Raw genomic sequence first — 25,999 nt, forward strand, 5'->3', positions numbered from 1 at the left:
GCAATGAGATACTTATGTTTTCTTACCAGATTAGCAACATAATTTTAAAAAATTCTGTGCTGGCAAAACTGTGATAAAATTGACACTGTGTCTTGGGCAGGAAGGTGCCAAGTTCCCTGCAGGGACCAGTAGCTTTAAATTCGTGACTTCTTTATCTTGTAGTCTACTTCCGGGAATCTCATCTAAGGGAGACTCCTTCAATTCACAAAAGGTTTTAAAAATGAAATTTGGGTATTTTTTTAATTAAACAACAAACAGAAAGCATCTAAGAGTGCGGTGATTTGGAGAACGGTTAAGTGAATAAAGGAGAATCCACTCTGTCATATGAATATTCTGCAGCCAATTAACGTGATGCTTATGCAGGTACAGAAGCAGAATCTTCTGGAAATATGCCATTAAAATTTTTAAATCCAGGAGTTCAGCCAAGTTTGCCCTTCAGGCCAGATCACACCTTGTACATGACTTTTGTAAAATTTTGTGCGAACACCGCCGCGTTCGTCTGTTCGCGGCCACCGTCTTACAACAGTACTAGTGACCCAGTGGTGACCGAGACCGCGTGGCCTGCAAAGCCTGAAGTGCTGGCTCGCTGGCCCCACAGGAGAACGTTTGCTGGGCTCTGCTCTCATCGAAAAGCATGCTGCTCTACAGAAAGATGACATGGGATTAAAATGAAATCACAGATGATCCCGTGAAAGGGTTTGCCATGACCAGAAAAGTTTGCCGCCAAATTGGAAAAGTGCTTATTATGTGGAAATGAGCCAGGGATACCAGTGTGTGTAAACCATACGTTGTCACCGAGCTTGCTAGAAAAAGGGCTGCGGTGTCCTGGAAATCTGGCTTTGAGCTTGGAGTTGTCCCCTGGCGCTCATTGATGAGAGTGTAACCTTCTCCGCGTCGGAAGGGAGGGCGTGAACCCAGTCCAGTGAGCTGTGACAGGATAGGTTCCCCACCCACGTGGCCTCCGATGACGCCTCCCCGTCAGCAGTCCTGCGGTTCCTGTCACAGCCCCGCTTGTTTCTGGCGTGCTGTTGAGCACTAACTCTGATTGCTGAGAGCTGAGCTTCCAAGGCCGTCTGCGGCTTAGCTGGTCCTTAGGAAGCCTCTTCGAGCAGGGAGCTCAGGCCCCTGTCTGCAGCAGCGGATGGGGGGTGGAGTGTGGAACAGGAGAGGGGCGGGGGCTGATGCTTCTTGTCTCACACACGTGGACTCTCTGGCACCTGGAGCTGGGCTGTTGGCAAACCCAGCCGCCCACCTTGTTTCCCGTGGTGGGAATGGCCCCGAGGTGCGGCGCCTGCCGTTCGGAGCACCTGAGCCTGCTTACATGCCCGCCACCCCGGCCCCACCTGTGGAGGCCAAGGGAGGCCTGCCCGGTGGCCTGGGCCCCACAGGGACCCGGCCCCCACCTGCCCCAATGCGGGAAGAGAAGCTGCTTGTCATCAGCCACCCCCGTCAGCGTGCTCATGATGCCCTGAGCATGGCCTGAATGCTCTGTGGGGTGCTGCTGACCACCCCCGGCCGCCAGGACCTCCCTGCTCTCCGCGAGGGCTCCCTGGGCTCCCTTGTTGCTTTTCACGCTACCTGCTCCTACCCTCCCAGCCCTGGAGGCTTTTCTGCCCTGAGTTTTGGCCTGAAGTTCAGCCCCTTCACCAGTGAGCCCTGGCCTTGCCCCTCCAAGGGGCTCTGGATGGAGCCTGTGAACGAATGGTGAGCCCTTGACGTGGGGCCGCTCCTTGCTCACCACCCCATCTCCAACCTTGGGAACTCTCTGCCCTCTAGTTTTGAAGCCACTATCCAATGATGGGACTTGTCAGGGGAAGTCCTGCCCTGGGAGCACCCCCACCCTAGATGTCTGGGCACCCTCTGCATGAGATGTGCGTTGCGGTGGGGGCAGTGGAAAAGCCAGCTTGAGGCAGCAACCAGCCCGCCCTGTCTGCGTCCCCACCCCATTTCCTCTGAGCCCACCTCTTCCCCGCTAGGCCCTCAGGGTTCGGTAGAAAGAGCGAGGGCTGGGAGCCTGCTTGGACCTGGCTTCCTGCCCCGCTCCAGAGCTTTCTCCTGTGTACGCTGGGAGCCGGGACGCCACTCTCCCCGGCACTTTGTGGGGTGGGCACTGACCGGGGCAGGGGCGGGCAGTCTGGCCTGTGCAGCCTGAGCCCAGCTCTCGTCCTGGACTCGGATTCTCCAGGAGGCTGCTGTCTCGGACAGATTGGCCGCTCCACTGCTGACTCCCTGGCCTCGGAGCTAACAGGGCGCCTGTGCTCAGCCTCCTGCAGAGGCATCCGTATCCCCCAAGCCAGGGAGGGCGTGCTCACTGTGGAGAAGTCTGCTGTTGCCTTTGTGCGGAACCTGGGCAGGTCCTGATAAGAGAAAGTGAGGAAGTGACCCTTCACCTAAATGCGGGTCCCCCCCAACTCAGCTCCAGCACAGAGTGGGACTAGCGGGCAGGTGTTTCTTGAGGAGGGAAGCTGCTGGCTTCTCCAGTAAATGCATGAATGAATGGGTCTAACTTTGTTTGTAGACACGGGCAGGTGGTGGATCCTCCGGTGTCTGTAACTCCTAGTGTGGGCTTCCCCTGTGGGAGCAGTCGCTGTTTACATCCGTCAACTTGCTGACTTCGGGCTGCCCTGGGTGTGGATCGTCTTTTCTCTGCTTTAGGATGGGGTCCTAACATCACGTCTGTGTCACTGGGGTGTTGGGGTGATGAGTTACTGTAAACTGCTTATAAACAGGGTACCCGCCACGTGGAAGGGTCTGCGTGGATTCTGTCTGCAGGAGCAGCAGGATTCCTCCCGTCACCCCTAGACTGGTCCCCGGACGCTCAGAGCCCCGGAGGGGAGAGGGGATTCAGAGTTGGGTGCGGGTGGGGCTCCGGGCCCTCCTTGCCCAGGACCGCAGCCTCGGGCCGCTGGCCCTGCCTGACTGCTAACTGCATCCCCCATGTTCCCCCAGGAACCTCTGGCGGGAGGTGACCCGGTACCTGCGCCTAGGGGACATGGAGGCAGCCACCGAGCAGAAGCGGCGGCTGGAGGAGAAGCAGCGGGCGGAGGAGCGGAAGCGGGAGAACCTCCGCGCGCCCTGGAGGCCCAAGTACTTCATCCAGGAGGTGACCCGTCTGGCGGGGTGGGCGGGCTGTCCCGTCACGGCCATGGGGAGGGCAGGGAGCACTGGGCACGGCGGCCGCGGCCCCGAGCGCCGGCCACTCTCAGGTTTCCATTAGAGGAGCGCCCCTGCCGGTGGGGAGGCGCACATGGGGCCGCGGCTCTGGACCCCTAGTTCTCAACAGAGATCGCGGACCTGCTGCTCTGTCTTCTCTAGCGAGTTAATGGGAAAGGCCTGCCCAGCCCATCTCCTCACCTGGGGAGGCTGGAACCTTCCTGTGACAAGCACCTGTTTAGAGCTTTGCCTCTCGTGGGGCCAATGGAATAGACTTGGAGGGAGAGACCGGTGAGGGGGTGGGGGAGGGTTGTCCCAGGTCACCATGAATCTTGGGGAAACCACCCCCCCCAACCTGCTGGTCAAAGCGCCGTGTGCCCAGTTTGTGACGCAGCTGGGCAGCATCCTGAGAACGTAATTGGAAACAACAGAAGTGCAGGAGCCACAGTTTTTCAGGCAGGCGGTCAGGAGTCTGAGACAATCAATGAGAGAAACAGGCCGGTGGGGACCAGACAGACCCCAGTCTGTTTCTGAAGAGGTGGATGCTGCTCACCCCCAGGCCATCACAGGGCCATTACCCAGTTCTTCACGAGAAGCCACAGATCAGAATTTCTATGAGAGATCAGATACTCGGCTGGTGTCGAGGAATCTTTTCAAGTTGAAACACAGAGCCAGTGGCGGTCTGTCTAGACTCTCCGTGTCTGGGTGCTGGCGGCATCTGACTTGCACTCCGTGGAAGGATGGCCCCAAGTAGCCAGAAGGCTGCAGGGAGACAGGGTGACTGTGAGCTGGGCTGGGACCCATCTCCCAGAGGCTGGAACCAGGGCTGTGGGCTGAGCGTCAGCATCACAGTTGGCCGCTCTTTAGACAGGAAGCCTGCTTGGGGACACTGTGAGCAGGTCCCTGTCTGGAGGGCTTGCCCAGGGCAGGTGACTCTATATTAGTAAGGGTTCTCCAGAGAAACAGCACAGAGTCAACAGGAGACAGGAGTTCATGCAGCTTTATAAGGAGATTGTGAAGGCTACAATACCACGAGATCTGTGGGTTGCAAGCTGGAACTGCAGGAAAGCCAGTGGTTTATTCAGTCCAAGGCCTGAGACCTGGGGAGCTGATGGGCAGAAGTCCAGATGAGCGAGGCAAGACAGAGAAGGCCGGTCCTTACCTCCTCCACCTTCGGTTCCACTCCGGCTGGGCAGACGGGGTTACCCCCGCCCCCGCATGGGGTCAGGGTGTCTACCGCACCCCACATGCCACCCTCCTCCAGAAACAGCCCTACTCCCAGGCTCAGAAGCAAACTTAACTCGGGGCCGGTCACATCGACACATCAAAGTAGCCATCACGGGATCCCCCAGGATCCGACCGTGAGCTAGATCTCGTTTCCCAGAAACAACTGCTTGGCTTGGCTTCCATGGAACACTGCACGTGAAGAAGTAAAATGACAGCAAGTCCCGTTCTTTTCCCCCAGGGGGTGTACTAAGAGCCAGTCGGTCTCTAACAGGAGGCTTGAGGACACCTAAGGGATACAGACCACCCCAGCCTGGTTGCCGTGCAGGACGCTCCCCAGGCTGGAGCCGGGCCCCATGCCACTGGGAGCCTTGGCTTTTCCTGGCCGGTGCCGTGTGTGACTGGTGGTGTCTCCTGGGGCTGTGGCATGTTTGAGACTGCCGCCTGCTATGTGCCTTTAGCAGGCTGTAGAGTCACTGCTTTGGGCGGGTTCCTCCTCCTCAGGCCCTTGTGTTTTCTCTTCCCTGTCTGTTCATCCAAATACCTTCCTTTTCTCCTCCTGTCCTGCCATTTCAAGGTGCTTTTTCTCCAATTAATCTTCCTGATGGAAACCAGACAGGCTGTCCACCTCCTCTTTGTTGTTTTGGTCATTTCGTGGGGCTTCTTCCTGGAGTGGCAGGTGCGCGGGTCCCGCGCGCTCCAGGAAGGGTGGAGAGACCAGCAGCGTGGCTGGGCTGTGCACCGTGAGCAGCGAGGCCAGGGCACAGGTTGGTGGGAGCCAGTGCTACTCTGCAGGAGCCTGGGGGCTGGGCGGGGAGGACCCCTTTGCTTCTGCCCTCGCCTCGCCGACAGGTCTCCACGTATTGATGAGTCCTCCTGTCTCTTGCAGGGTGACGGCTGGGTGTACTTCAACCCCCTGTGGAAGGCACACTGATGGGTGGAGATGCAGAGCTTTCAGAAATAACCCTGATTTTGTAGGAATTAAAGTGGTACCGTATCAAGGTTCTGCTGGTCTTCCCTGAGACCACCCGAGAGCACTCAGGACACAGCACCTGAGAGAGACTCTGCGTGAACGACGCTCCCCCAGGCTCTGCCGTGGGATCGAGCTTATTCAAGAGCCGTTTGGGCGTGCGTGTGCACGTGTCTGTGTGCAGAGCTTCCCGCACACTGTTCACACGCACGCACTGCGTCCGCTGGGTGTCACTGCAACACGGAAATACCGCACTTACCAACAGCGACGTGGGTGATTATGAGCTCCTTTTTATCAATGAGGTTTCAAGTTTTGTAGTTTTCACTTTTGCCAAAACATGTTTTGCACTCACTAAGTATTCTCGTCGACGAGTCCTGTCCAGACGAAGTGAGCAGGCGTGGCCGGACTGCCGTCCATCTGGCGGAAGGTGTCTGCCACTTCACGTTATGGCTGTGATTCCCACTCTGCCCCTAGCTTCATTGTTTGTTTGTCCATGCTCAAGACAGACCATCTGCATCTCCTGCGGGATGGGGAGTAGGTAGGAAGCTGTTAAAGGTGTAGGCTGGAGCCTTCGCGGATGGAGCGCCCGCCGGGGGAGCCCACAGCCAGGCTGCCTTGGGATGGTCCTCCCACGTCCTTGCCGCTGAAGCTCTCTGATGGTTTCTTAGGCTCAAAGCGCTAGTCATACGGTTTTCAGAAGCTGCTGCTTTCATGGTAGAAAACAAGTCCTGTGGAGACTTCACTACTTTTATTTTTGGAAAAAGGGCTTTAGAAGTGAGATATACGCATGCACATACAAACATGCACTACCACAGCCTTCAATTTCGTTTGGGGAAAGAGAAAAGAATACCCAGTGAATTTTTTTTTTTAAGCGCATCTCCCTCTCTTGTTTGACCCAGACTCTGCAAGGAAACCACTGTGATTAAAACATCCATACAGCCTGCCTAAGTGTTCCATGGTTTCAGTTCAGTTTCAGTCTTCAGCCTTTACAAATGAGGTCAAGACATGACCAGAATATAAAGCAAGGAGAAAATGAAGTATTTGATCTTTGCTCAATGCTTAATTTATTTTTTACTGTGCCACTCTGAGAATATTTATACAATCCAGAGCATGAATGCTTCTCTGTAGTAATACTAATTCTGTGCCTTTCGTCTGCTTTCTTAAGACCAATTGTTCACACTTTGTAGACATTAGACAAATATATTTCGATTAAATACTATACTTATCTGCGTGTCTGTGATTCCAAAGTTCTGTTGGAATTGGTGGCTCTGCATGAACTTGTATTTTATTGATTAGTGTTCATTTGATGTGTTCATTTATTGATTAGTGTTCATTTGATGTTCATTTATATTTCCATCAAAGCAGTGTTTTAAACACATTAAACATCATATATGGATATTTTCTGATAAGGTCATAAGGAAATTTAACTTACAGCCAGGGAATGGTATTGTTTTGAGAAGTGACTTACCAGGCAAAACGATAAGGTAAGACTGTTCTGGTTCATTGTTTTAAGACATCTGGGAGAAGAAAGTGGAATCATTTTGTTTCTGAGAGGGAAAGCAGAATAGATGTATTTTGAGAGGGAAATCTTTAATGAGGAGACGGCAAAGTCATCACTGTGGTGTTTTTAGATGTTCCAATCTTACACCCAGAGCATAAACCATCTGGGTGGGAGGTAAAAAATGGACATCCATAACTTTTCTTTGGGTCGTGGGGGGGAATTCATTTTTCCTTTTAAAATATTGTGAAACATCATCTAAAGAATTACATAAAACATTACAGTTGCAGGAATAATTACAATCACCCATGTACCCACTGCCTGGGGAAAAAAACCTGTTTGTCCACACCTGGAAAGCCACCTTTGTGCCTCTGCAGAATTGTGTTGTTTTCACAACAATCATCCTAATGGGTGTGAACAGTTATCTCATTGTGGGTTTGACTTGCATTTCCCTAATGATTTTCAGTGATGTTGACGGTTTTTCCCGTGTATTTCTGGACCATTTGTGTCTCTTCTGGAGAAACGTCTGTTAAAGTCCTTTGCACAGTTTCTAATTGCGCACGTTTATATATTGTTAATATACATGATTTGCAAATATTTCCTCCCATTCTGTGGGTTGCCTTTTCACTCTGTTGATAACTGTTTGATGTACAAAACCATTTAACTTTGATAAAGTCCAGTTTTTTCCTGGGCCTCCCAGGTGGCTCATCTTGTGCTTTGGGTATCATATCCAAGAAATTATTGCCAAATCTATTTTCATGGAGCTTTCCCCTTATGCTGTCTTCTAAGAGTTTCATAGTTTTAACTCTTATGTTTTACATTTTTGATCCAGTTCAAGTGAACTTTTGTATGTGGTGTTAGGTAAGTGTCCAATTTTATGACCCTGCATATCGATATCCTGTTTTCCTAGGACCATTTGTTGGAAACACTCTTTACCCCATTAAATGGTTGTCTTATCAAAAATCATTTGATTATCTGTGAAGGGTTTATTCCTGGACTCCCTAGTCTGTTCCATTGGTATATGTCTGTGATTTTATGCCAGTACCAGGTTTGAAATCTGGAAGTGAGACTTTCTCTATTTTGTTTCATTTCAGTCGCTCAGTCATGTCCGACTCTTTCCGACTCCATAGACTGCAGCAAGTCAGGCTTCCCTATCCGTCATCAACTCCTGGAGCTTGCTCAAACTCATGTTCCTCGAGTCGGTGATGCCATCCAACCATCTCACCCTCTGTCATCCCCTTCTGCCCCTGCCTTCAGTCTTTCCCAGCATCAGGGTCTTTTCAAATGAGTCAGCTCTTCGCATCAGGTGGCCAAAGGATTGGAGTTTCAGCTCCAGCGTCAGTCCTTCCAATGAACTTTCAGGACTGATCTCCTTTAGGATGGACTGGTTGGATCTTCTTGCAGTCCAAGGGACTCTCAAGAGTCTTGTCCAACACCACAGTTCAAATGCATCATCAGTTCTTCAGCACTCAGCTTTCTTTATAGTCCAACTCTCACATCCATACCTGACTACTGGAAAAAACCATAGCTCTGTCTAGAGGGCCCTTTGTTGGCAAAGTAATGTCTCTTTTTTAATATGCTGTCTAGGTTGGTCATAGCTTTCCTTCCAAGGAGTAAGCATCTTTTAATGTCATGGCTGCAATCACCATCTGCAGTGATTTTTGAAGCCCAAGAAAATAAAGTCTATCACTATTTCCACTGTTTGCCCATCTATTTGCCATGAAGTGATGGGACCAGATGCCATGATCTTAATTTTCTGAATGTTGAGTTTTAAGCCAACTTTTTCACTCTCCTCTTTCACTTTCATCAAGAGGCTCTTTAGTTCTCTTTCTGCCATAAGGGTGGTGTCATCTGCATATCTGAGGTTATTGATAATTCTCCCAGTAATCTTGATTCCAGCTTGTGCTTCATCCAGCCCAGTGTTTCTCATGATGTACTCTGCATATAAGTTAAATCAGCAGGGTGACAATAGACAGCCTTGACGTACTCCTTTCCCGATTTGGAACTAGTCTGTTGTTCCATGTTCAGTTCTAACTGTTGCTTCCTGACCTGCATACAGGTTTCTCAAGAGGCAGGTCAGATGGTCTGGTATCCCCATCTCTTTCAGAATTTTTCAGTTTATTGTGATCCACACAAAGACTTTGGCAGTCAATAAAGCAGATGTTTCTCTGGAACTCTCTTGCTTTTTCAGCACTCCAGCGGATGTTAACGATTTCATCTCTGGTTCCTCTGGGTTTTGTAAATCCAGCTTGAACATCTGGAAGTTCACGGTTCACATGTTGTTGAACCCTGGCTTAGAGAATTTTAAGCATGACTTTGCTAGCGTGTGAGATGAGTGCAGTTGTGTGGTAGGTTGAGCATTCTTTGGCATTGCCTTTCTTTGGGATTGGAATGAAGACTGACCTTTTCCAGTCCTGTGGCCACTGCTGAGTTTTCCAAATTTGCTGGCATATTGAGTGCAGCACTTTCACAGCATCATCTTTCAGGATTTGAAATAGCTCAACTGGAATTCCATCACCTCCACTAGCTTTGTTCATAGTGATACTTCCTAAGGCCCACTTGATCTCGCATTCCAGGATGTCTTGCTCTAGGTGAGTGATCATACCATCATGGTTATCTGGGTCATGAAGATGTTTTTTGTACAGTTCTTCTGTGTGTTCTTGCCACCTGTTCTTAGTATCTTCTGCTTCTGTTAGGTCCACACCATATCTGTCCTTTATTGTGCCCACCTTTGCATGAAATATTTGTTTACTTCTATGCTAATCTTTTACTATTTCCTTCTGTTAGCTATGGGTTTAGTTTTATTTAGCTTGTTTCTTAAGGTTCAAAGTTTACTGATCTCAGAGCTCTACAAATGCAAGTATTTATAGCTATGTATTTCCCTGTTAACACCATTTTTGCAGCATCCCATACGTTTTGGTATGTGTTTCTATTTTCATTAGTCTTGAGATAAACTTCTGATTTCTCTTGTGATTTCATCCTTGACCCATTGGTTGAGTATGTTGTTGAATTTACACATACCTGTGGCTTTCTCTATTTTCTCCCACTATTGATTTCTAGTTTAATTGCACTGTGATTGGAAAATATATTTTGATTTCAGTCTTAAAATTTATTGACTTGTTTTGTGGGCTGACATTCAGTTTATCCAAGGGGATGTCCCACACACACTTGAGAAAAATGTGTATTCTACTATTTGATGGGGCCATCAGTACGTGTATGGTAAGTCCAGTTGGACTATGGTGATGTTTGTCTCTTCCTAATGATCCTGTCTTGGTTGTTTTGATCCATTATCGATAATGGGGTGTTGAAATCTATTATTTTACAGCTGTATATTTCCCCCTCAATTCTATAAATGTTTGCCTTGTACCTTTTGGAGCTTTGATGTTTGGTGGATGTATGGCTAGAATAATTATACCTTCTTAGTGAACTGATTCTTTTCTCAATATATAATGTCCCTGTGTCTGGTAAGTTTTTGACCTAAAAGTTTAATTTGCCTGATACCAGTATAACCACCCTTGCCTTGGCTACTGTTTGCATGAAATATTTCCTTCATCCTTTTACTTCGAGTGTACACGTTTTCTTAGAGCTAAAGTGAGTCTCTTACAGAGAGCATATAGTTGAACGCTGTTTTAAAATCCATTCTGGGGGAGCACGGGAAGATGGCGGAGGAATAGGACAGGGCGGCCACTTTCCCCCCAACAAAATCAACAAAAGAACATTTGAACGCTGAGTAAATCCCACAAAAAAACTTCTGAATACCGGCAGAGGACATCAGGCACTCAGAAAAGCAGCCCATAGTCCTCGAAAGGAGGTAGGAAATAGATAAAAAGAGAGACAAAAGAGGGAGGGGCGGAGCTCCCTCTTGGGAAGGGAGGCTTAAAAAAAAAAAAAGAAGTTTCCAAACACCTGGAAACACTGGCGAGTGGAACCTCAGAGGGCCGCATAACTGGGAGACAAAAGACATAAATAATTAAAACTCACAGACTAAGTGCCCAGAGGAAACTCTCAGCGGAGAAGCGGCGCAGACGCCCGCGCCCCTCACTAGCAGGCGAGGGCTGGGCAGGGAGGCGCCGGCAGCAGTGCTTAGAGGGAGAACTGGCGGCTGCATTAGAGGGAGAGCCGGCGCCCACGCTTAGAGGGAGAACGGCTGTGCACTTGGAGGGAGAACCCGGCGGCGCTTAGAGGGAGAACTGGCGCCCGCGCTTGGAGGGAGAGCCGGCGCCCGCGCTTGGAGGGAGAGCCGGCGCCGGCGCTTGGAGGGAGAGCCAGCGGCTGCGCTCGGAGGGAGAACAGGCGGCAGCGCTTAGAGGGAGAACCGGGCTTGGGCGCCCCAGGGCAGACTGAGGGCTCGAAATTGGGATACCAGAGCAGAGGTTGCAGCTGAAGGGCGAGAGGGCTGGAAAAAGCCTGTGAAAAAGCCCCAAACCAGCCCCGCCCACAGAACTGGGCGCTGAGCGGAGCAAGCTGGCAGCCCTTCCCCCAGCCCCCGCCGACGCGGGCGGAGAGGGGAGCCAGCGCCAGGGCGGGGGCAGCCGCGGCCCCAGAGAGGCTTCCCGTGCTAAGCTGCAGGCAGGCTTCCTTGCTGGCCAGGACTTCTTGGGTTCGGGTCGGTTGATATCCGCCTGAGAAACTACACCGGTTGTACCCCGAGAAAACCGAGCGGCAGGGACAGGGAAGGCGATAAGTCGCAGTGACTGCACTCACCAAACGCCTGGTCACCTGAGCTGCTAGGACAGGGGAAGGCACAAAACGCAGGCCCAGCCAAGTCTGCGCCTTTGTCGAGTACCCGAGGACCTGAACCTGAGCTGCTTAGACCTGGGAAGTGCATGCAACCCAGCGCCACCCGTGGACAGCTTGCAGCAGAGCAAACTAAAGCCTAAGCAGCATAAACAGGGAAAGCACACATGCCTCGAGCGGGAGCATTCCCAGTGTAGCCGAGACACCGCAAGCACTCCCCACAGACGCCAGGGATATTTGTTAGCAATTCCTCCCTCCCTACAGCAGGACTAAATAGGAGAGCCTGGGGGGGAAAATAAAAAAAAAGTGTCCACCACCACATCCTGGTGTCAGGACGGGGGGAATTAGACACTGAGGAGACCAGAAAACAGAAGAGGGAGAAGCCTTGAGCCTCCTGCAAGAATAAGACTGAAAACCAGAGGCAGAGGCTTAAGGCCAAATCCTGAGAACACCAGAGATCTCCGGTTCCAGAGAACATTAATAGGTACTCATCAAAGGCCTCCATACATACACTGAAACCAGGCACCACCCAAGAGTCAACAAGTTTCAGTGAAAGACATACTACGCAAGCTATCCAGCAACACAGGAGAATAGCACTGAGCTTCAATATACAGGCTGCCCAAAGCCACCCCAAACCCACAGACATCTCAAAATCATTACTGGACACTTCATTGCACTCCAGAGAGAAGAAATCCAGCTCCACCCACCAGAACATCTACTCAAGCTTCCCTAACCAGGGAACCTTGACAAGTCACCCATCCAACCCCACACACAATGAGGTAACTACATAATAAAGAGAACTCCACAGATTGTCAGAAGACAGAAAGGCCACCCGAAAACAGCAATATAAGCAAGATGAAGAGGCAGAGAAATACCCAACAAGTAAAGGAACAGGATAAGTGCCCAGCAACACAAACAAAAGAGGAAGATATAGGGAACCTACCCGATAAAGAATTTTGAATTTTAATTATGAAAATGATTCAAAATCTGGAAAGCAAAATGGAGTTACAGATAAATAAACTGGAGAAAAGGATGGAGAAGATGGAAGAAATGTTCAATAAGGAATTAGAGGAAATAAAAAAGAGTCAATATACAATGAATAATACAATAGATGAGATCAGAAACACTCTCGAGGGCACAAACAGTAGAATAACGGAGGCAGAAGACAGGATAAGTGAGCTAGAAGATAGAATTGTAGAAATAAATGAAACAGAGTTGGAAAAAGAAAAAAGAATTTAAAAAAATGAGGACAATATTAGAGACATATGGGACAATATTAAACGCCCCAACATTCGAATTATAGGAGTCCCAGAAGAAGAAGACAAAAAGAAAGACCATGAGAGAATACTCGAGGAGATAATAGTTGAAAATTTCCCTAAAATGGGGAAGGAAATAATCACCCAAGTCCAAGAAACACAGAGAGTCCCTAACAGGATAAACCCAAGGCGAAATACCCCAAGGCACATATTAATCAAATTAACAAAGATCAAACACAAAGACAAAGTATTAAAAGCAGCAAGGGAAAAACAACAAATAACACACAAGGGGATCCCCATAAGGATAACAGCTGATCTTTCAGCAGAAACTCTACAGGCCAGGAGGCAATGGCAAGACATACTTAAAGTGATGAAAGAAAATAACCTACAGCCCAGATTACTATACCCAGCAAGGATCTCATTCAAATATGAAGGAGAAATCAAAAGCTTTACAGACAAGCAAAAGCTGAGAGAATTCAGCATCACCAAACCAGCTCTCCAACAAATACTAAAGGATCTTCTCTAGACTGGAAACACAGAAAGGGTATATAAACTTGAACCCAAAACAATAATGAAACTGGCAACGGGATCATACTTATCAATAATCACCTTAAACGTAAATGGGTTGAATGCCCCAACCAAAAGACAACGGCTGGCTGAATGGAAACAAAAACAAGACCCCCATATATGTTGTCTACAAGAGACCCACCTGAAATCGAGGGACACATAACAGACTGAAAGTGAAGGGCTGGAAAAAGATATTCCACACAAATAGAGACCAAAAGAAAGCAGGAGTAGCAATACTCATATCAGATAAAATTGATTTTAAAACAAAGGCTGTGAAAAGAGACAAGGAAACTACATAATGATCAAAGGATCAATCCAAGAAGAAGATATAACAATTATAAATATTTATGCACCCAACATAGGAGCACCGCAATATGTAAGACAATTACTAACAATTATGAAAGGGGAAATTAACAATAACACAATAATAGTGGGAGACTTTAATACCCCACTTACATCTATGGATAGATCAACTAAACAGAAAATTAACAAGGGAACACAAACTTTAAATGATACAATAGACCAGTTAGACCTAATAGATATCTATAGGACATTTCACCCCAAAACAATGAATTTCACCTTTTTCTCAAGTGCACACGGTACCTTTTCCAGGATAGATCACATCCTGGGTCATAAATCTAGCCTTGGTAAATTCAAAAAAATTGAAATCATTCCAAGCATCTTTTCTGACCACAATGCAGTAAGATTAGATCTCAATTACGGGAGAAAAACTATTAAAAATGCCAACATATGGAGGCTGAACAACACGCTGCTGAGTAATGAACAAATCATAGAAGAAATCAAAAGAGAAATTAAAATATGCATAGAAATGAATGAAAATGAAAACACAACAACCCAAAACCTCTGGGACACTGCAAAAGCAGTGCTAAGGGGCAAGTTCATAGCAATACAGGCACACCTCAAGAAACAAGAAAAAAGTCAAATAAATAACCTAACTCTACATCTAAAGAAACTAGAAAAGGAAGAAATGGAGAACCCCAGGGTTAGCAGAAGGAAAGAAATCATAAAAATTAGGGCAGAGATAAATACAAAAGAAACAAAAGAGACCATAGCAAAAATCAACAAAGCCAAAAGCTGGTTCTTTGAGAAGGTAAATAAAATTGACAAACCACTAGCCAGACTCATCAAGAAAGAAAGGGAGAAGAACCAAATCAATAAAATTAGAAATGAAAAGGGAGAAATCACAACTGACAACACAGAAATACAAAGGATTATTAGAGAATACTATCAGCAATTATATGGCAATAAAATGAATAACTTGGAAGAAATGGACAAACTCCTAGAAAAGTACACCTTGCCAAAACTGAACCAGGAAGACATAGAAAATCTGAACAGACCCATCACAAGCACGGAAATAGAGGAAGTAATCGGAAAGCTTCCAACAAACAAAAGCCCAGGTCCAGACGGCTTCACAGCTGAATTCTACCAAAAATTTAGTGAAGAGCTAACACCTATTCTACTCAAACTCTTTCAGAAAATTGCTGAGGAAGGAAAACTCCAAACTCATTCTATGAGGCCACTATCACTCTAATCCCAAAACCTGGTAAAGATCCCACAAAAAAAGAAAACTACAGGCCAATATCACTGATGAACATAGATGCAAAAATCCTTAACAAAATTCTAGCAATCAGAATCCAACAACATATTAAGAAGATCATACATCATGACCAAGTGGGCTTTATCCCAGGAATGCAAGGATTCTTCAATATCCGCAAATCAATCAACGTAATACACCACATTAACAAACTGAAAAATAAAAATCGTATGATTATCTCAATAGATACAGAGAAAGCCTTTGACAAAATACAACATCCATTTATGATAAAAACTCTCCAGAAAGTGGGAATAGAAGGGACATATCTCAACATAATAAAAGCTATATATGACAAACCCACAGCAAACATTATCCTCAATGGTGAAAAACTGAAAGCATTTCCCCTAAAGTCAGGAACAAGACAAGGGTGCCCACTCTCACCACTACTATTCAACATAGTTCTGGAAGTTTTGGCTACAGCAATCAGAGCAGAAAAAGACATAAAAGGAATACAAATTGGAAAAGAAGAAGTAAAACTTTCTCTGTTCGCTGATGACATGATCCTCTACACAGAAAACCCTAAAGACTCTACCAGAAAACTACTAGAGCTAATCAACGAATACAGTAAAGTTGCAGGATATAAAATCAACACACAGAAATCCCTTGCATTCCTATACACTAACAATGAGAAAATAGAGAAATTAAGGAAACTATTCCATTCACTGTTGCAACAAAAAGAATTAAATACTTAGGGATACATCTACCTAAGGAAACAAAAGACTTGTACATAGAAAACTATAAAAAACTAGTGAAAGTAATCAAAGAGGACACTAATAGATGGAGAAATATACCGTGTTTGTGGATTGGAAGAATAAATATTGTGAAAATGAGTATACTACCCAAAGTAATTTATACATTCAATGCAATCCCTATCAAGCTACCAACGATATTTTTCACAGAACTAGATAGAACAAATAATCTCACAATTTGTATGGAAATACAAAAAACCTCGAAGAGCCAAAGCAATCTTGAAGAAGAAAAATGGAACTGGAGGAATTAACCTGCCAGACTTCAGGCTCTACTACAAAGCCACAGTCATCAAGACAGTATGGTACTGGCATAAAGACAGAAATATAGATCAATGGAACAAAATAGAAAGCCCAGAGATAAACCCACGTACCTATGGACACCTTATCTTCGACAAAGGAGGCAAGAATATAAAATGAACAAAAGACAGTCTCTTTAACAAGTGGTGCTGGGAAAACTGGTCAGCCACTTGTAAAAGAATGAAATTAGAACTCTTCCTAACACCATACACCAAAATAAACTCAAAATGGATTAGAGAGCTAAATGTAAGACCAGATACTATAAAACTCCTAGAGGAGAACGTAGGCAAAACACTCTCTGACATAAATCACAGCAGGATCCTCCAAGACCCACCTCCCAGAATATTGGAAATAAAAGCAAAAATAAACAAATGGGACCTAATTAAAATCAAAAGCTTCTGCACAGCAAAAGAAACTCTAAGCAAGGTGAAAAGACAGCCTGCAGAATGGGAGAAAATAATAGCAAATGAAGCAACTGATAAAGGATTAATCTCCAAAATATACAAGCAGCTCCTGCAGCTCAATTCCAGAAAACTAAGTGACCCAATCAAAAAATGGGCCAAAGAACTAAACAGACATTTCTCCAAAGAAGACATAAAGATGGCTAACAAACACATGAAAAAATGCTCAACATCCCTCATCATCAGAGAAATGCAAATCAAAACCACAATGAGATACCATTTCACACCAGTCAGAATGGCTGCTATCCAAAAGTCTACATGCAATAAATGCTGGAGAGGGTGTGGAGAAAAGGGAACCCTCTTACACTGCTGGTGGGAATGCAAACTAGTACAGCCACTATGGAGAACAGTGTGGAGATTCCTCACAAAACTGGAAATAGAACTGCCATATGATCCAGCAATCGCACTCCTGGGCATACACACCGAGGAAACCAGAATTGAGAGAGACACATGTACTCCAATGTTCATTGCAGCACTGTTTATAATAGCCAGGACATGGAAGCAACCTAGATGTCCATCTGCAGATGAATGGATAAGAAAGCTTTGGTACATATACACAATGGAGTATTTTTCAGCCATCAAAAAGAATGCATTTGAATCAGTTTTAATGAGGTGGATGAAATTGGAGCCAATTATACAGTGACGTAAGCCAGAAAGAAAAACATCAATACAGTATACTAACGCATATATATGGAATTTAGAAAGATGGAAACCTGAACCCTGTATACGAGACTGCAGAAGAGACTTAGGCATATAGAACAGTCTTTGGGACTCTGTGGGAGAGGGTGAAGGTGGGATGATTGGGGAGAACGGCATTGTAGCATGTATATTATCATAAGTGACCAGTCCAGGTTCAGCGCATGATACAGAATGCCTGGGGCTGGTGCATGGGAATGACATGGAGGGAGGATATGGGGAGGAGGGAGGTGGGAGGGGGGTTCGGGAGGGAGAGCACAGGTACACCCGGGGCGGATACATGTCAATGTATGGCAAAATCAACCAATATATTAATGTAAGGTAATTTGCCTCCAATAAAATAAATTTAAAAAAAAATTTTTTAAAGCATATAAAATAAAAAAAAATAAAATCCATTCTGGGACTCCCCCTGGTAATCCAGTGGTTAAGAATCCACCTGCCAATGCAGGGGACATGGTTTTGATCCCTGGTCCAGGAAGATTTCACCTGCCATACAACTACCAAACCCACACACCACAACTACTGAAGCCTGCATGCCTAGGGCCTGTGCTCTGCCAAGAAGCCCCTGCACTGCAACGAAGAACAGCCCCTGTTCACCACAGAGAAAACCCTCATGCAGCAATGAAGTCCTAGCACAGCCAAAAATTAAAAAAAAAAAAAAAATCCATTCTGCCCATTTATGTCTTCTGATTGAGGAATTTAATCTATTTACATTTAAACTAATTACTGATGATGATGTACTTCTCCCATTTTGTTTGTTTTCTGGACGTCTTACAGCATCACTGTCCTGCATTTTCTCCATTATTGTCTTTCTTGGGGTTTAGTTGATTTTTTTTTTTTCGAGGTGATAAATTGATCCCTCTGTCATTTTGTCTGTATTCTATAATTACTTCACTTGTGGTTATTAGATTACATATACCATCCTAAAGTTTTAACAATCTATTTTCAATTAATACCAATTTTAGTCATATAAAACTCTTATTAATCCTTTACAGCTTCATCCCTTTTTGTTGATGTCACAATCATATTTTTAAATATTGTGTACCAATTAACATAGGTTTATGCTTATTTCTATGTGCCTGCCTTTTAAAGCATGGAGAATGTTATATTCAAAATTATAGTAATTGATTTTCATATTTCTCCATGTGTTTACAGTTTTTATAGCTTTGAGTTACTGTCAAAAGCCTTTCAACTTAAAGAATGACTTTGTAGAGTGGTAATGAAACCTCTTAGCTTTTGTTCATCTGGAAAGATCTTGAAAGGTATAGATTCTTGGTTTAGTTTTTTTCTTTCAGCATTTTAAATGTACATTCCTACTGCATCATAGCCTTCAAAGTTTTTGAGAAACCTGCTGATAATCTTTTTGAGGATGGCTTTTATGTGACAACTTAAATTACCCTTTATTGCTTTCAAGATTTTTTTAGCTTTTGGCTTTCAGTAGTTTAATGTGTCTCAGTTTGTGGTCCTTTGGATTCAGTTTGTGGTCAGTATGGGTTCCTTTGGGTTTAACATACTTGACATTCATTGTTTCTTAAATTTATAGATTCACGTCTTTTCTCAAATTTGGGAATTTTCTGCCATTATTTCTTCACATCTTATGGCCCCTTCCCCTCTCCGTTCTTGGACTCCTATGATGTAATATTGGTCCATTTAATGGTACCCTGTGTGCTCTTTCCACTTTTTTTTTTTAAAACACAAGAGAAGACTCTGTACGTGGACATCACCAGATGGTCAACCCTGAAATCAGATTGATTATATCCTTTGCAGCCAAAGATGGAGAAGCTCTATACAGTCAGCAGAAACAAGACTGGGAGCTGACTGTGGTTCAGATCATGAACTCCTTATTGCCAAATTCAGACTTAAATTGAAGAAAGTAGGGAAAACCACTAGACCATTCAGGTATGACCTAAATAAAATCCCTTATGATTATACAGTGGAAGTGAGAAATAGATTCAAAGGACTAGATATGATAGATAGAGTGCCTGATGAACTCTGGACGGAGGTTCGTGACATTGTACAGGAGACAGGAATCAAGACCATCCCCAAGAAAAAGAAATGCAAAATGTCTGAAGAGGCCTTACAAATAGCTGTGAAAAGAAGTGAAAAGCAAAAGAGAAAAGGAAAGATATACCCATTTGAATAGAGTTCCAAAGAATAGCACGTAGAGATAAGAAAGCCATCCTCAGCGATCAATGCAAAGAAATAGAGGAAAACAACAGAATGGGAAAGACCAGCGATCTCTTTAAGAAAATTAGATACCAAGGGAACATTTTATGCAACAATGGGCTCAATAAAGGACAGAAATGGTATGGACCTAACAGAAGCAAAAGATATTAAGAAGAGGTGGCAAGAATACACAGAAGAACTGTACAAAAAAAGATCTTCATGAACCAGATAATCATGATGGTGTGATCACTCACCTAGAGCCAGACATCCTGGAATTTGAAGTCAAGTGGGCCTTAGGAAGCATCACTATGAACAAAGCTAGTGGAGGTGATGGAATTCCAGTCGAGCTATTTCAAATCCTGAAAGATGATGCTGTGTAAGTGCTGCACGCAATATGCCAGCAAATTTGGAAAACTCAGCAGTGGCCACAGGACTGGAAAAGGTCAGTCTTCATTCCAATCCCAAAGAAAGGCAATGCCAAAGAATGCTCAGACTACGGCACAGTTGTACTTGTCTCACACGCTAGTGAAGTCATGCTCAAAATTCTCTAGGCTAGGCTTCAGCAATACATGAACCGTGAACTTTCAGATGTTCAGTTTGGTTTTAGAAAAGCCAGGGGAACCAGAGATCAAATTGCCAACATCTGCTGGATCATCCAAAAAGCAAGAGTTCCAGAAAAACATCTATTTTTGCTTTACTATGCCAAAGCCTTTGACTATGTGGATCACAATAAACTGGAAAATTCTGAAGGAGATGGGAATACCAGACCACTTGACCTGCCTCTTGAGAAACCTGTATGCAGGTCAGGAAGCAACAGTGAGAACTGGACATGACATGGAACAACAAAGACTGGTTCCAAATGGGAAAAGGCGTACGTTAAGGCTGTCTATTGTCACCCTGCTGATTTAACTTATATGCAGAGTACATCAGGAGGAACGCTGGGCTGGAGGAAGCATAAGCTGGAATTAAGACTGGCGGGAGAAATATCAACAACCTCAGATATGCAGATGACACCACCCTTATGGCAGAAAGAGAAGAACTAAAGAGTCCCTTGATGAAAGTGAAGGAGGAGAGTGAAAAAGTTGGCTTAAAGTTCAGCATTCAGAAAGATGGCATCATGGCAAATAGATGGGGAAACAGCGGCTGACTTTATTTTTCTGGGCTCCCAAATCACTGCAGATGGTGACTGCAGCCATGAAATTAAAGACGCTTACTCCTTGGAAGGAAAGTTATGACCGGGGGTCGCAGAGAGTTGGACATGACTGAGAGACTGAACTGAACTGAGACAGCATATTAAAAAGCAGAGACATTACTTTGTCAATGAAGGTCCGTCTAGTCAAGGCTATGGTTTTTCCCGTGGTCATGTATGGATGTGAGAGTTGGACTGTGAAGAAAGCTGAGCACCGAAGAATTGATGCTTTTGAACTGTGGTGCTGGAGAAGACTCTTGAGAGTCCCTTGGACTGCAAGGAGATCCAACCAGTCCATTCTAAAGATCAGTCCTGGGTGTTCATTGGAAGGACTGATGTTGAAGCTTAAACTCTTTAATACTTGGGCCACCTGATGCAAAGAGCTGACTCACTGGAAAAGACCCTGATCCTGGAAAGATTGAGGCAGGAGGAGACAGGGTCGACAGAGGATGAGATGGTTGGATGGCATCACTGACTCAATGGACATCGGTTTTGATGGACTCTGCGAATTGGTGAAGGACAGGGAGGCCTTGCGTGCTGCGGTTCATGGGTTCACAGAGTCGGACATGATTGAGCAACTGAACATGAACTGACCTAATAACCTCAATTGACTCTCCATGATTGATTCTTTCTTCCTGTTAAAACTCTACTCTTTTTCAGCTCCAGAATTTGATTTTTTTCTAAAAGGATAATTTGTTAGTTGATACTCTGTATTGTCTTGAGTTACTTTAATTCCTTGTGTTTTATTTCTGTGAGCTTATTTAAGACAGTTGGCTTTAAGTCTTTGTCTAGTATATCTGATGCCAGTTTCTTTAAGATGATTGCTGTTATTCTCTTCCTCTTTTATACAGGCCATGTTTTTTTCTGTTTCTTTGTATCTCTTGTGATATTTTGTTGAACACTAGGCATTTGAAAAAAATAACCACCTCTCAGTGTTTTCACTGCTGTGCATCAAGGAAGACCTTCACTGATGTGTAAGGCGTCTGAGCCTTGGGGTCAGCCTGAGGTGGAAATTTCTCTCAGGGGTTTTTCTGAGCACATGTCCTGTCTGGGGCTGTGTACCATTGAGTCCACCTTACACGTGACTATTTTTACACGTCTTAATTTTTCACTTTCCCTTTAGCTTCTCAGGACCTCAGATACTCTTGTTCTACCCGTAATTTCTTGCCCAGGCATCTCCATGTCTGTAGTCTCACTATGGCCATTCTGTTGTTGTTTTTTAAATACTGGAGTAGAGCTGGAGCAACGTGTTTTAGGTATTCAGAGAAGTGGTTTGATTTTATACACACACAGACACCATTCCTTTTAAAATTCTTTTCCTATGTAGATTGCTACAGAACATTTAGTGGAATTCCCTGTGCTGTACAGTAGGTCTTTGTCGATTATTTTATATATATTGTGTGTATATTCCAATCCCAAACCCCCCACTCCACCTTTACCCCACCCCACCTTCCCCCTTTCATAACCATAAACTAATTTTTAAGTTTGTGAGTCTGTTTTGTAAGTTTATGTCAATTTTTTTAGATTCCACTTAAATACTTTCGTATGGTATTTCTCTTAACTTAGTATGATAATCTCCAGGCACATCCATGTTTCTGCAAAGGACATTATTTGATTCTAATGGTTGAGTAATACCATTGTGTATATATGCCCATTTAAATGCATTCATTTGTTGGACCTTTAGATTGCGTCCATGTCTTGGCTATTGTAATCAGCACTGCAGTGAACACTGGGGTGCATGTGTCCTGTTGAATTATGGTTTCCTCTGGATATATGCCCAGGAGTAGGATTTCTGGATCATATGGTAACTTTTCAGTTTTTTGAGGAACTTCATACCATTCTCCATAGTGGTTGTACCAATTTACATTGCCTCCAACAGTGTAGAAGAGTTTCCTTTTCTCCATGCCCTCTCCAGCATTTATTGTTGTAGACTTTTCAATGGTCTCTCACTGTAATTTTGAGTATGTTTTCATGGGCCTCCTGGAGAAATGTCTAGGTCTTCTGCCCATTTTTTTGACTGGGTTTTGTTTTTTATATTGAGCTGCATGAGCTGTTTGTAGATTTTTTTAGATTAATCCCCTGTTCATGTCATTTGCAAATATTTTTCCCCCCATTCTGTGGTCTTTTGTTTATGGTTTCCTTCACTGTGAAAAAGCTTTTGAGTTTACTTAAATCCTATTTATTTTCATTACTCTAGAGGACAACTTGAAAAAAGATAGTTATAATTGATGTGAGTGTTCTTCCCCATGTTTTCCTGTTTTATAGTATTAGGTTCTTACATTTAGATTTTTTATTTTTGTGTATAATGTTGAAGAATGTCCTAATTTGTTTTACACATAAGTCGTCTAGTTTTCCCAGCACCATTTATTGAAGAGACTGCCTTTCTCCCACTAGTCTTCCCTCCTTTATCATAGATCGACCACAGTTGTGTGGGTCATTTCTGGGCTTTCTACCCTGTTCTGATGATCTATATTTCTGTTTTTGGGCCAGTACCACACTATACAACTGTAGCTATGTAATACAGTTGAAATCAGGGAATCTTTTCCTCCAGGTCTGTTTTTCTTTCTCAAGCTTTCTTTGGGTGTTCAGGGTATTTTGTGTTTCTATAAAAACAAAAAGCAGTTTTGTTCTAGTTTTAAGAGCAGTGTCTGCCTCTTTCTGCAGCTTTCCCAGTCTGAGATCTGAGCCATATCACTTTTCTCTAACAAGGTGAAAAGACTTTTTTTTCTTCAGGTAGCCCTAGATACATCAGAATGTTGCAGGAAGTTCTATTCTTTTCCCTCCTATTTGAGAGGGGACACTGAAGTATATGCCCAGGAGTGGGATCGCTGTGTCATGGGGTAGTTCTATTTTTAGTATTTTACAAAACCTCCAGACTGTTCTCCAGAGTGGCTGTATCAGTTTACATTCCCACGAACAGTGCAAGGGTTCCCTTTTTTCCACAGCCTCTCCAGCATTTATTGTTGTAGATTTTTGGATAATGGCCATTTTTGACATGTCTGCATTTTTGTAATAGTGATGTTGAGCATCTTTTCATGTGCCTCTTGGCCATCTGTATGTCTTTGTTGGAGAAATGTGTATTTAGATCTTCTGCTCATTTTTGATTGAGTTGTTTACATATTCTGGAGATGAATCCTTTATTCATTGCTTCATTTGCAGCTATTTTCTCCCATTCTGAGGGTTGTCTTTTTTTATTGTTTATGGTTTCCTTTGCTGTGCAAAAGCTTTTAATTAGGACCCATTTTTTTTTTCTTTAAAAAATTTTCATTACTATTAAAGGTGGGTCAAAAACTACAAAGTTACAGTAATTAAGACAGTATGGTTTTGATATAAAAACAGAAATATGAATCAGTGGTATAGGACAGAAAGTCCAGAGCTAAACTCATTCATCTATGGTCACCTAGTGAGTGACAAAGGTGGCAAAAATATACAGTGAAGACAAGACAGCCTCTTCGATAAATGGTGCTGGGAAAACTGGACAGTTCCATGCAAAAGGATGAAATCAGAACACTTCCAAATATAGCACTGTTTTTAATGTGACTTTTCCCCGATTGGGCATATGTTCAGTGCTGTAGACCAACGAAGTTATTTTAGCCAGTTTCTAGTTTGTTGTTATTTTAAATGTCTTCATGAAGCATCAAGGGCCTGGAGCTTCCAGTCTGCAACCTTGGTCTCGTGTGTGCTAAAATGAAGTGCACAGTGTAAAGTTGAAGCAGACACATGTAATCACAATCCAACTCAAATGAAACACTCCAGAGCCTTTTTATATAATCAAAGTCCCCATTATTGTCCCCCAGCTCTCCTCCCCCAGAGTTGACCTATAATCCAACTTTGTGAGTAAACCACATCCTGGTTTGCTTTATAGCTTTAATACTATGTACACATTCCTAAATGATAGTTTGCCTGCTTTTGAACTGTATATAAATGGAATCATATATTCTTTGGCTTGTAAACTCAAACTTTTTATGATCATCAATGTTATTCCTTATAAATGTAGTATACTTTTTCCTTCTATACTGTTCCTTTATATGAATATATTACTATCCATTTATTTTAGCTAGTTTTGACAGACTTTAGAATTGCATGGATATGGGATATATATCTTCATTGTGCATCAGCTAACTCCTGAGTCGTCTTTAATTTTAAGTTCCCATAAGCAATGTATATGTTTGTATTTTGGTTAACCTGATGGGTATGTTTCATTTCCCATTTGGATTTCTTCTGTTCAGTTCAGGACTAATCAAAAATCACCATCTGTTTTTTCCCTAAGCATTCTTTACAGAGTCTGGATATTCATCCTACATCTGCTGCAGGTTGGGTGACAACACATCCTCCTTTAGCCAAGACACCCAGTATAAGCCTGTGGTCTCAGGGTAAATATTTAAAGGTCACTGAACAAAGGTATAGAACTCACGTTACCTAAGTTCAAGATTTACTGAAAAGCTATAGTTACAGTGTATCAAGAGGATACACACAGATTGATGAAACAGATTAAGAATGTTGGTCATTTTTTTTCAACAAATGAGGTGTGAGTCTTTTCAGTTGAGCTAATACAAAAACTAATTAAACAGATTACAGATCTAAAAGTTAATTCCATGTTGGCCAAAAAGGTACGAAATGGGAGGTTTGTAACTAACGAGTCTGTTTTTCTATTCCTGAACAAAGGAGCTAAGAGAAACTTAATTATTCACCTTCTATACTATCTGCTGCCTCAAATAGCTAGAGCCATAAAAACATTAAAGAACAGATCATATTTATCAAAAGACAAACAGGATTATATATTTCCTTCAGCAGGATACAGGCCTGAGCTCTGATTCCTGTTAATCTAAGTTTGTCAAAGAACAGATCTTGCTTTATCTATCTGGCCTGTTTGAATAATTACAACAGTGTGCTGAGGTTAAGAGAATACACTGTTGTCACAGTCAGTCTGGCTGCCACCGATCTTGAGTTTTCTTTCATTCAATCTTGTATCTCCAGCTTTTACTGAAACCCCATTCAACAAAAGCAGACAGTTGGTACTCTAATCAAAATGCCCCCAAGATCTTAGAAATAAGACAACTCACCAAGAATGCTCCATATTCTCCAAGTAAATATTAAGAGCTAGGCAATCTGAATTTTGTGGCTCCCAGAGATGGTCACAATGTCTAGCTATGATACACCGAGATAGAGGTGAACATGAAACATATGCTATGTTTTAGGATTGAAAGGACCATAAGTAATTTTATTCCTAATATTCTGCTTCTGTACAGTAGTGAACTGGGGGAGTTTGGACCAACTCTTTTAGTCATGTCCAATTCTTTGCGACCCCATGGACTATACAGTCCATGGAATTCTCTGGGCCAGAATAGTGGAGTGGGTAGCCTTTCCCTTCTCCGGATGACTCATCCTGACCCAGGGATTAAACCCAGGTCTCCCGTATTG

General features: G+C 44.0%; 1 protein-coding gene across 2 annotated transcripts in view; it reads left to right on the forward strand.

The window, feature by feature from the left end:
- OSBPL10 (oxysterol binding protein like 10) overlaps nt 1-13,772 on the forward strand; it is a 342,561-nt gene extending 328,789 nt beyond the window's left edge. The window contains exons 11-12 of one of the 2 annotated variants that reach the window (XM_055414753.2): nt 2,950-3,103; nt 5,267-13,772. In XM_055414753.2, coding sequence (XP_055270728.2) covers nt 2,950-3,103; nt 5,267-5,311 — 199 coding nt within the window. In that variant the 3' untranslated portion in view covers nt 5,312-13,772. The remainder of the gene's footprint in view (nt 1-2,949; nt 3,104-5,266) is intronic. The other variant, XM_055414752.2, reaches the window with a different exon arrangement.
- Nucleotides 13,773-25,999: the final 12,227 nt, after the last annotated feature.

Source organism: Moschus berezovskii, chromosome 24, assembly GCF_049115385.1.
Source record: "Moschus berezovskii isolate FMDL1 chromosome 24, NW_MosBer_1.0, whole genome shotgun sequence".
NCBI lineage: Eukaryota > Metazoa > Chordata > Mammalia > Artiodactyla > Moschidae > Moschus > Moschus berezovskii.